The sequence below is a fragment of the Taurulus bubalis genome, assembly GCF_910589615.1.
Source record: "Taurulus bubalis genome assembly, chromosome: 19".
Classification (NCBI taxonomy): Eukaryota; Metazoa; Chordata; class Actinopteri; order Perciformes; family Cottidae; genus Taurulus; species Taurulus bubalis.
This window is the reverse complement of record NC_136607.1, coordinates 19,188,529-19,200,729: the sequence shown is the minus strand read 5'-3', so window position 1 is coordinate 19,200,729 and position 12,201 is coordinate 19,188,529. Positions and strand designations below refer to the sequence as shown.

Genomic DNA, 12,201 nt, shown 5'->3' with positions numbered 1-12,201 from the left:
CAGCAGAATCTTGGCCTTCAGAAGGACTGAGTGGGCCGACACGTCAGCTGACTTTTGCCTAATTGGGGACGCAGATTGCCATCCGGCGTCTTTGGTTGTGATGGTCGCTTATTACGAATATTAGGGATGGAAATTAACGCAGAGAAAGAGAGAGAAAAGAGGGCAAGAGAAACATCTTTTTAAGTTGTGGGTAATCATGTTATTCACCTCGGTGTAAGGGTTCAGTGAAATGTGCTGGACGACACTGCAGACTGGGAGTTAACGGATATGAACTTTCTCATCTGAATGAATGGAATGTGGGTTTGATATGTCGTCAGTGGACCTGGTGGCTTCAATGAGAGGCTGCTGAAACAAGAAAATGACATGTGAAGGTTTCTGAGCATTTCTTCTGTCGCTTAGTTGCACGACGACTGGAAACAGGAGGAAACAGTTGCTCTGTCAAACTAAAGCTCAATTAAAAACGTCATTGTGTCTGTTCTGTTCATTACTACGTGGCTCATGGACGCTCTCAGGAATCCAGGACTTGCCAATGGGATGTGTTTTCGGCTTCAGTCCGTTAGGGACGCGCTGGTTGCAACCTGTTCTCCTCTAATTGGATAAACGATGTGAGCAAACCGCTGCTGCTCACCCGACGGCCTCTAAACCGCTTCAGCGCTGCCATCCACACAGCAACTAACAAGATAACGCATCCTCTAATGTGGCTGTCGCTCAGGTTAACAGCATCTCTCGCAGAGGACCACGTCTCCGCCTGTGATGCTCAGTCCGCTCATTAATGTCCGTCACTGAGGCAGCAGAGTTGTTTGTTTTTTTTAAATCAAAGCTGTATTTCCAGGACTTCTGCTGTGCGACTCACTTTAGTGTTGTTTACACAACACAGCGCTCTGCAGGGGAGGTTTGAGAGACAGTTCATTGTTATCTCCACATGCATCAACCTTTCAGGGCAGAACAACTGAATGGATAATGAGGGAGGAGACGGCCCATGAGCTGCATAAGCATATGCTCTGGAGGCATTAGCATATTTTTGGAGCAGAATTTCCCAAACGCTGTACTTTTTTCTGGTTTTCTCGTGCTTCCTTTGAATAATTTGATCCCACTTGCATTTCATTATGATCTCTGACTGGTCTGGTCTCTCTCTTTCTGTGTTTGTTGTGATCAACCCGGCGCTCCTCAGATGCGTCTCTTATCTTTCTGCCTGGTTGTCTCCATCCGGCACATCAAACGAGAGAAGGAGCCTGTCGGGACTTCCCAACATGATCCAGTCTCCATGAACCGAGCTGAAAGGAGGACTCGGCTGACCTTGGAGGAAATAAGATCTCCGTCACCGAACGTCTGTCGGTTTTGGACATCTCTAAAGGGTCTTCGTCTTGTTGGGCTAATATCGCACATACAGTGATTCTAACACTGCATACTGAACCTTGCTCATCTCCTCGTCCTTTGATTCTGCACAAAAGGCATCCGGTGCTTTTGATCCGTTTGATTGCTTCTTATCTGCTGCATTGCATTACTGACGCTGATTCACAGAGCCTCAGCGATAGAGAACCACCACATGAAAAAACACACTAACTTTGCTGTGTGTTTTTAAAAAAAGATAAAACGATATATTTCTAAATTGCACCATGATTTCACCAACAACAAGTGCAGACAGCGTTAAGCGGAGCGGAGCTGACTGTCATCAATCGGCACATTGCCCAACCTTCTGTTGTCAGACGAGTGGTTGCCGGTGTTGAGAAGCTGTCTCTGTCCTCTCAGACACGGATTTAAAGCTACTCATGACTGAGCTTTATGAAAGCTCTCACGCGCTATTAAAGCCTCTTCCAAAAGGCTTTTTGGGGGGACATGTTTACATGTAAGGCACAGATGGCGCCCCTGATTCACACCCCAACATGTACCCCCCTAAAACAGGGCTAACATGTGGTTAATCAGGCCGTTGCATTTGGCCCCGAACCTCACATTGTTTTATTAAATGCTCCATCACTACTTTCATCATGGAGCTCCTTCACACCAGCTGTACCGTCTCCCCAGTGCCCGGTCCCTTCATGGCAGACATATAAAGCTACAATATATATAATTATTATATTATATCTTCAATCAGTATCTTTATGAGGCACACAAGTCACTCCGAGCACATTTCAGGTAATCGTTCATCTCTTTTTCTGCACTGGAAGAATTAAATGGTTAATCCACCTATTTTTGAGATGCGAGGTTGGGAGCATATCGATTGCCTCTCAGCGGCATGACGCTACAGTCGCTGTGACTGTTTTTACAGTATATGATGTAGATTGGTGACGGCTGCCCCCCTGCACCGGGCGCTAAAGGATTTAAGAGCCTGTGATCTGACAGCGCTGGTCCTGGTAATCCTATTACTCTGACTGCTGCTTTGCCAGACGACTGCATTGGAAAGAGACATGTTCAGCATCTCTGCATTGCCATGGTCCCGCAATGAGATGCAGCTATTCACATCCATCACTGGCCAACACATGTATGTACAGAACAGACAGTTATTTGAATATTAAAGCATGTCAACCTAAACATTTAGCATGACGTGTCCCCTTTAAGATTCACTCTACAGATCTGTCAGGAGTGTGTGACTGGCTATCTTGACCCTGGTAAATGGAGCTATCATAAAAGCATCCATTTGCTGAGTCCTGATGTTGTTTTTCCCCTCAGACAAAATCAATTAAGAAGTTCTAAAATCCTAAATTTGCATGAATCCCACTTTGAGAATTCCAGGATCTATGGAGATAAGATAAGATAACATAAGATGATCCTTTATTACTCCCGCAGTGGGGAAATTGCAGGATTACAGCAGCAAGAGATAGTAGTAAAATAAGATACGAGTAATAAATGTAAGTAAACAGTAATAAAAACGGTAAACATAATCCACAATAGCACTATTATATATACAGAAAGAAAAAACAAGTATTTAAAAACCAGTTAAAGTGGTTAAAGTGACCAAAAAGTGATTAGTTTTTATCTCAGTTTGCTCAGAAGATGAACTGCCAGACACAAGATGTCTCCTTCTTTACTGGAGAGTCCATCCTCACTGTGGCTTCAAGTCCCCACATCACACTCGTGTGTGTCCATGATTATTAGCTCTCAAGCTACTTGTGATGTCACAAAATGTTGCTTGAACAAACACGTCTTCGGCTCCGATTTAAGATAACAGAGGAACTTGAACACGACCTCCTGGTGCCAAACTCTGTGTATCGTTCTGCACGGCGAAGGTCAAACTATCGAAAACAAGCTGTTGTTGCTCTCCGCCGTGTTGACAGTGTCGACAGAGCCGAACTCCTGGCTTCTCCAAAAGTATACAGAGAGGTGGAGCTCGCAGCGGAGGAGACGCCCAACTTTAACCGACGATAAGGAAAGCCATGGTGTAATTTGTAGACTTCGTTCTGTCTTCTCTGCTCCTGAACGGACACGCCAGAGAGATATTAAAGTTTAATATAATATCCTTTTACTGACCTCAGATGACTCATTTTCTTAGATTTCAGTGGAGTCATAGTGATTCCAATTTGCATTTAAAGGAGACAGCTCTCTGTCTCTTATTGGAATAACTTGGAAGAGGATTTGTCTGTGTCCGCCTGCCTGCAGGTGTAGCTCTGCTCATTAAACCCTGTGAATAATAACCTTAAGACTGAGCATCGCTGTGTCTCTGTGAGCACACAAGTGGATAGAGTGTATCCGTGTGTGCACCTTCCACACGCATCTCTTTGAGAGCGAGTGTTTGGCATGCCCAAGTCGTTCCTTTGTATTTCTCCCTGCGTCCCATGTGACTGAACCCTGAGTCGGCGCTCTGCGGCCGGCCGGCCTTTCACTCTGCGCCCGTCAGCGAGTCACTCAGGCGTGGGTCCGTCCTCACAGCTCCTTCCTCTCACGAGCGAGTCTTCAAGTGTAGTTGATGCCTCTCCAAAGGTACCGGCGGACTCGATCTGACTTAATCTGTGGCGCCTTTTTGGCCCCGACTTGATTTGAGATGGAAGGGCGTGATGAGGATCCATTAAGTGCACCCCGTGGTCTAACCAGAGTCCAGGGAGCTTTTTTTTGAGTCCTCCACTGGCTCCGTCCAGACGTATTAACACGAGGCCGCGGGATTGATCGCTCCCGACTGTCGGGCCGCTATAAACACACTTGCAGCGTAAGTAATGAAAGTCATTTATCTAAAGAAGTCACCGCTGCAGCTCCCAGATGGAGCCGGTGCAGAGTCGGTGCCAGCTGCGGTCCATAGAATTATATAGCTCCAAAATCTAGAATAAACATGCTGGGGGGGAAAGGACGAGAAAAAAAAGGCCCTTCAGTTTAAACTGTTCCGAACTCTACTCAGGTTTATTTCACAATAAAAGCCGTTGCAGTAAATTCCAGGCTGGCTGGTAACCCCGCTGTCATGGAGAAGCCCTTCAAGCTGGCAGTTTCCTGTTCGCACCGCCTCTCCCCTGGGACCCGGGTCCCGGGAGTCCAATCCATAATGCGGGGAACCCACTCGCATCTAAACAGACACACGTTTCATTTAATTTGATCTTTTTATTCTTTGTTCCACACAAACTCCCGTCCGCTCCCCCCGGGTCGAAGCCAAGGTCGTCGTCTGTGGCAACCGTCGAGGTAATTGCTCCCTTATCACAGCCCTGCTGACTAATGATGAGGCGAGCCACTTCACGCCGGAGGTTTGGGCCTCTGCGGCGTCATGGGAGTCACCCCGTCCTCCCCGATTGGCGGAGAGGACTGACGGAAAATCCCCCCTCAGCAGGGAGAGAGACAGCGGTGATTAAAGCTCCGGGTCTTTGTTTAACTAAAAAAAATAAAACAAATTAGCACTCGCAGTTGGAGTTTCACGTGAGATAAACGTGCAAATTCGATTTCAAATTGATTCACAGTGTTTCAAGTCATTTTTTTATTAAGTTAAATGCCAGGCTTTGGGGCAGCTGTTGTGTTTCTCAGCTCCCAACAGTCATCTCTTTGTGCACAGAACTGGGGAGGAGAAGAAGAAAAAAAAGCGGTTAAATTCCTTGGAACACCCCAAATCCTGGGAATTGTAATGAAGGGGTTGCTAGGTTGCGATCTATAGGGCCTTTTGTGGGCTCCTGTATGGATTTAGTGGTACTACAGGGAGCATCAATGACCCCCGACGCACCCCGCATTCCACTGCTTTTCAGCGTCGGGGAAGGGGAGTGGGGCGGGGGTTGCCCATCATTTCTCATTTAGTCACTCTGAAAATATCCATAAATAGTTCGACGAAAGAAAGAAAAGATCCTTGTCTTCATCCGACTTTTCTCTAAAGAAGAGATTTGAAAGCGTGAACCAATTGACGGTATCGGTGGGCTTTCATTAAGAGGTTGCTGACAGGTACTTTGAACAACAACTTCCACTAAATGACTGAGAGACTGTTCCTCCTGGAGTAGAGGAGGCTGAACGTCGGAGTTCACTCGAGTCCCTCGTCCCTCATGGAGACCAAATCAGATCTTGATCTGTATCTCGTGACCATGAGACTTGTTTGATCATTTATCCATGACCCAAACTCATCATCTGCTACTTGAAAGAGTAGTTTAACATATTTACTGTCCATGCCAGAGGAGAGATGAGAAGAATATCCATCTCAGCTGATCTTGGCATAAAGACTTGATGATGCAAGGATTAATAGTGTCTATATTGTGAGAATAAAGGTGCTGGTATGAGTACACAGATCCCAGCTCGATCTTGGATATGAGAACAATATTAATCTCATCACCTGACTCGAGCACAAAGGAACGTTGGTTTCCAAAAATATCAAAAATGACTTTTCCTTTCAAGTTAATGCACTCTTCTGGTTTGATCTCGTCGTCGTCTCAAACCCTCTGAGCCGCCGCTCCCCGTCCTCCTTGTTCCCATCTGACTCTCATAATGGATTGCAGCGGAGCGCTGGCTCAAATTTGTTGCGCTGTCTGGGGAAGACGGATGAGTCTGGCGGTTTAAATGCACACATCCGGGCGGAGAAAGATTTAGAATCAACGCTCTCGCTCTCCCGTGTGCTTCAGCTGCAGCGCTGCAGGCCTCGGGTTTAAGGTTTTAGGACACATGTACTTCACACGCCATGTTCCATCCACATTAGTCATGTTAGGTAATTAGTGTGTTATTCCTGAACGTCTCAAACGTAATTCAGAAAGTTTCAGCGGACTTAAGTAAACTAAGCTCTTTTTTTTTTCCAGTTTTGACGCGAGGCTTCGGGGGCCGCGTGTCGTGAGCTTTTTAAGTGTTGATGACAAGAAAACCCACAACAATGCAAGTGCATTAAACCCCTGCATATTTCAACGCACTTGTCACTTAGGCAAAGGAAAATATTAAAATTTCATACTTTTTGAATGAAGTTGCAAAATCCCCATTTTGCTTCACCGGAATGCCGGCATGACCTGTGAATTATGAATGTGTGTGTGTGTGTGTGTGTGTGTGTGTGTGTGTGTGTGTGTGTGTGTGTGATGCTTCAGCATATGGATGCTTTTATGATAGATCCATTTACCAGGGTTAAGATAGCCAGTCACACACTCCTGACATATATACACACACACACACACACACACACACACACACACACACACACACCTTGGACTCAATCCCTTCCCTGGACTTAATGATTATATAAGCTGGAGCTGCAACTAACAATTATTATTTCTTCTTCTCCTATTTAAATTTTTGCAGACTTTTTTTTTCCGTAGCAATGAGACAATAATTAACAAGAGTTACGAGAGTTCGTGAAGTTCTTTATAGACATTTAAAAGAAAACTGTTACAGCCATGATATCAAATACCTCGCTCCTTCTGGAGCAGAACACATTGACATTAATAAGATAATAAGATACAGACTCGGATAAAGTTGTAATTCATTGTATAAACTTACTAGAGGTAAAGTTGATTGAAGGGTAAAGGAAAAGTATAAAGATATATATTTTTTTATCTCATAACCTTTTACTTTTCTGTGAATTCCCTCATCTCATTAAAAGCCCCAGAGCAAATACTGTAATCTCAATATCAGTAGATTCTGCACGGGGTTCAGAAGCATAGAGATAAATGAAACTCAGCAGGTTTTTGGTTTCACATTTTCCTTTTCATCTCACCACCTTCCACTTCCCTTTGAGCTCCTCCTCTCTGCGCTGGCTATTCCTTTCTTGGCCTCTTTGTGATGCGTTTCCTCTCTCTCTCTCTCTCTCTCTCTCTCTCTCTCTCTCTCTTCCTGAACCTATTCTCTATTTAATCAGCTCTCTCAGGACTCTGTTCTGTATAATTAGAGACTGAAACTTTAATCACCATGGATCCAGGGCAGGGAGAGCCGGGCATCTCAAATAGACACAAGCAGGAAATTAGCTTGAAAGGAAGTTTAGGGAAACGTAGAAATGGATGTGACAAAAAACATGTTTTTATTTGAAGTCCTGGCCTTCAGGACTTCAAATAAAAACATGTTTTTATTTGAAGTCCTGGCCTTCAGGACGCGCTGAACAGACACCAAATAAGACCAACTGGTTTATAATCCTGTCTGCGAGGTTTTGACTTTTTCAACTAAATGTCCAACTAATTGTTCCGTGGCAGCGTTGTGTAGCTGGAGGAAAAGGTCACGTTACATAACAACAGCTGTGTCCTCACCTCCTTTCCTTCTCTCATCACCTCCTCCCCTTCTGTCTCCTCATCTCCTCTCCTTCTCTCCTCACCTGCTCCTTTTGTCTCCTCATCTCCTCTCCTTCTCTCTTCTCCTTCTGTCTCCTCACCTCCTCTCCTTCTCTCTTCTCCTTCTGTCTCCTCACCTCCTCTCCTTCTCTCCTCTCCTTCTGTCCCCTCACCTCTTCTCCTTCTGTCTCCTCACCTCCTCCTTTTGTCTCCTCACCTCCTCTCCTTCTCTCTTCTCCTTCTGTCTCCTCACCTCCTCTCCTTCTCTCTTCTTCTTCTTCTGTCCCCTCACCTCCTCTCCTTCTGTCCCCTCACCTCCTCTCCTTCTGTCCCCTCACATCCTCTCCTTCTCTCCTCACCTCCTCCTTCTGTCTCCTCACCTCCGCTCCTCACTTCCTCTCCTTCAGTCCCCTCACCTCCTCTCCTTCGGTCCCCTCACATCCTCTCCTTCTGTCTCTCCTTCTGTCCCCTCACCTCCTCTCCTTCTGTCCCCTCACCTCCTCTCCTTCTCTCTTCTCCTTCTGTCTCCTCACCTCCTCCTTTTGTCTCCTCACCTCCTCTCCTTCTCTCTTCTCCTTCTGTCTCCTCACCTCCTCTCCTTCTCTCTTCTTCTTCTTCTGTCCCCTCACCTCCTCTCCTTCTGTCCCCTCACCTCCTCTCCTTCTGTCCCCTCACATCCTCTCCTTCTCTCCTCACCTCCTCCTTCTGTCTCCTCACCTCCTCTCCTCACTTCCTCTCCTTCGGTCCCCTCACCTCCTCTCCTTCGGTCCCCTCACATCCTCTCCTTCTGTCTCTCATTCTGTCACCTCACCTCCTCTCCTTCTCTCCTCACCTCCTCTCCTTCTGTCCCCTCACCTCCTCTCCTTCTCTCCTCAACTACTCTCCTCACCTCCTCTCCTTCTGTCTCCTCACATCCTCTCCTTCTCTCCTCACTTCCTCTCCTTCTGTCCCCTCACCTCCTCTCCTTCTCTCCTCAGCTACTCTCCTTCTCTCCTCACATCCTCTCTTTCTCTCCTCACTTCCTCTCCTTCTGTCCCCTCACCTCCTCTCCTTCTGTCTCTCCTTCTGTCTCCTCTCCTTCTCTCCTCACCTCCTCTCCTTCTGTCTCCTGGAAATTAAAACAAATAGTAAAGCGGCTGTAATAGATATTTTTGTAATCAAAGAAGATTAATATGAGGAGATAGTCAAGAGACCATTAGCTTATGCTAATGCTTAAGCCTGGAATCAGGAGGGAACGGCTAAACTAAGATAAGATAAGATAGAACTTTATAAAATCCCAATGGAAATTCTTGTGGCAGAGAAAGAATAACAAAAGAAAACAATAGAATAAAAGTATAAAGATATATGAACAATAGATTAACACTTACTAAGTGTAAACGAAGAACTAGCCTGACGTTGACATATAAAGCTCGACAGCTGTGAGTACTAACAATACCATGTTTGTTGTTTACGTTCTTATTGATGGGTTTGATTTGCCTGAAGGAACCGGAGGACTTTCATTGGAAAAGAAGTGAGCAACATTGGGCTTTCTGGGGTTCCAAAAGATTACCTATCCTGCTTTTAATTAGTGAGCTTCATCGGTGTTATGCTAAGCTAACCACCAGCTGGAGAGTAATAAGAGTAATATCAATCTTCTCCTCTCCAGACGTCAAACAATTTTCTTCTGAGTTAAACGGCGACGCCAGAAAGCCAGCGGCTCGTACGTTTGACCTCGTGCGACCCGGCAGACCCGCCGCAGGCCTCGGTAGCTGGCGGCTAGCGGGAGTTGAACCCTGCGTCATGTTTAATAAGTGACGCTGATCTGAGTCGACGGGCCAGCTGACGAAGCGGAGACGTGCCAGTCTCCCTGTGCACACACAGCTGTTGTGCACACACAGCTGTTGTGCACCACTCAGCAAACATCCTTTTTGCTTAAATGTTGTTTAATTTAGCCGCTGTAGTCTTTGTTTCGTGTCCCTAAGAAGCAGAGTCACGCGATCATTTCTTGTCACTTTCTATTTATAACAACCCATCAGCCCCGTGGCAGGTCCACCGAAACGGCTCGGGAATATTTCAGAGGATTAACGAGGTAAAAGTGCCAACTTTTAACGCTGTTAGCTCCAATCAGTCAGGATACACCTGCATTGGGTCCGTTGACCTATTGGATGTTGGTTCTCATTACAGTCAAGGTGAAGAGAGGCAATCCATCTCCGTTATCCAAGTGCCCTTCCTCTTGTCTCTGGCGTCAGAGAGCTGCACACAAGTTTCTTTTTTTTTCTCCAGGAGGCTATTCAACAGACTTTATCAGTGCTCCCATTGTGAGCTGGAAAGCTAATAAAGAAGTGAACGTAAAGTTCACTGCCCATCATGTTTTAATGCTGACAGATTGTTCCCAGTGATGCCCTTAATTCTGTCAGCACGCCAAATGTGCAGCGGGACATAAACAGCGACTGTAATGAGGAAGAACTGTGAGGAGAGGAGAGTTATTTATACAGAACATTTCAGCAACAAGGCCTTGAAAGGGCTTTACATAAAACATCCAAAAGACAGAGTGCCAAAGAAACGCAGTCATGCAAATACAATTTAAAAAAAAGGGTCATTTAAGAGAATATCAAATAAAATCCAATAAGACAGATATTAAATAGAGTTTAAGAAATGCATTAATAAAAGACAGCAAATAGAACAAACTGATATTTCAGATATGTGGTTCATAAAAACTGGTGAAACAATATGATTCGTCAAATCAACAGAAAAATATGCCTGCTGCAATTTTAATAAGTGTTTAATCTTCATTTTTTGAGACTTCCTGAAACATGTTGCTTCCAGTCTCTCCGGTGTTGAGATTTATTGCATTTTTCTGTCTTACGTGATCATAAACTGAGTACATGTTTGAACAAAACAAGCCTTTTTTTTAATGAATACGTCATTTTGGGCTCTGGGAGCTTATGATGGGCCTCAACGCATTTGGCAGATTAATCCGTGATGAAAACAAACATTAGTGAAGCTAATGGTTTCCAAGCTCCTGACTGATTTGTCATGTGTTTTTATTAAATGATGTGTAATCAGCTGCAACTGAACCTTCAATATGAAAGCAACAACAAAGCTTCATTTACTGTCATGCAGTGTATTTAAAACCTACTACTAAAAATACTATTTAAGCGTTTAACACTACTGTTCCTAATGGATTCTCTTTTTGTCCGTCTGTCTTAGTATGAATTCAAGGCCAAGAACATCAAGAAGAAGAAAGTGAACATCGTGGTGTCTGTGGACGGCGTGAAGGTGCTGCTGAGGAGGAAGCAGAAGGTTAGAACCCTTTTCTGCTGGATTCAGAAATTAAACGGCAATTTTCTTTTAATACAAGCTGCGTTATCGGTGCTTAATCACGATCTCCTGTCTCCTACGCAGAGGAAAGAATGGACGTGGGATGAGAGCAAGATGCTCATCATGCAGGATCCCATCTACAGGTCAGTCCGGAAAAACTAAATATTAAATATGGCTGCTGTTCCATCTATTTTGCACGTTCCTGCTAGCAGGGTTCTCACGGTCATGGAAAACCTGGAAAAGTCATGGGATTTTAAAATGGTTATTTCCAGGCCTGGAAAAGTCCTTGAAAAAAAAAAAAATTCAAAAAAGTCATGTAAACGTGTTATATTCATGTGTTCATGACGTTCATTTACACTGAGTTTGAAATAATGAATATGCTTTTAAAAGAAAGACGCTCAAAATATAAGCAGGCATACATACAGGCATCTATATAAATGTTTATTCTTTTAATCAAACTATTGTCTCATTCATTTGTGTCATTTAAGGTTTACTGTATGCTTTGTGTTCTCATTGTTAGTTTAAATACTACATTTACTCACTTTTTACTGTTTACACCCAGACTTCACTAAATGTTTGGTCATGGAAATTTGGTTTAAAGTCATGGAAAAGTCATGAAATCCATTGTTCAGAATGTGTATGAACCCTGTGCTAGTTAATCAATACTGTGATTTTGCTGCAGACTCTACATACATACTGTGCGTCTCTGTGGAAATGAAATCCTGCAGCTCGGCCTATGGGGATGAATCTCTGCGTTGCTTAATTTACCCCTACTATGTACTTTACCATGCAGGACTAATGGGCTTCAATGTACGATGCTATATGTGCCAAATGCACTTACTTCTATAAAATAGCATAATGAATAATCTATAGCTTGTGCTTGTACTCGGTGGAGCATGTGTCTTTCAGGAGCATCGCACACAGAGTATATTCACAGTAAACTGGCAGTAAATCTGTACAGTTTGTTTCACAAATCTTCTCAGCATGTGAGCCCAAAGGAAACGCTCTAATTACGGCCGCCGCATCCCATTACCTCCCTCTGTTGACATGGCGATGGAGCCTGTCAACCAATCATCAACGGCCTGCGGAGCCGTCAGTCACCGCTAAACGACTCGCAGCAATTAAACCGTAAAGTGTCAAAATAATACTGCCTGTCTGAGAGGATGAGGTGCGTTTAGAATGGAGAGAGCAGTAAAATATTACAGGTGCGATTTATGGTCAGGGGAACGGTAAAAACATTTTTTGTTATTTTTATTTTTGGCTGCTAACAAGCAAT

At 44.5% G+C, this 12,201-nt stretch overlaps 1 protein-coding gene across 1 annotated transcript in view; it reads left to right on the top strand.

The window, feature by feature from the left end:
* Positions 1–12,201, top strand: part of LOC306751633 (carboxyl-terminal PDZ ligand of neuronal nitric oxide synthase protein) — a gene marked incomplete at both ends in the record, with an annotated part of 31,230 nt that overhangs the window by 7,789 nt on the left and 11,240 nt on the right. The window contains 2 exons of the mRNA XM_079235247.1: positions 10,815–10,907; positions 11,010–11,068. Coding sequence (XP_079091373.1) covers positions 10,815–10,907; positions 11,010–11,068 — 152 coding nt within the window. The remainder of the gene's footprint in view (positions 1–10,814; positions 10,908–11,009; positions 11,069–12,201) is intronic.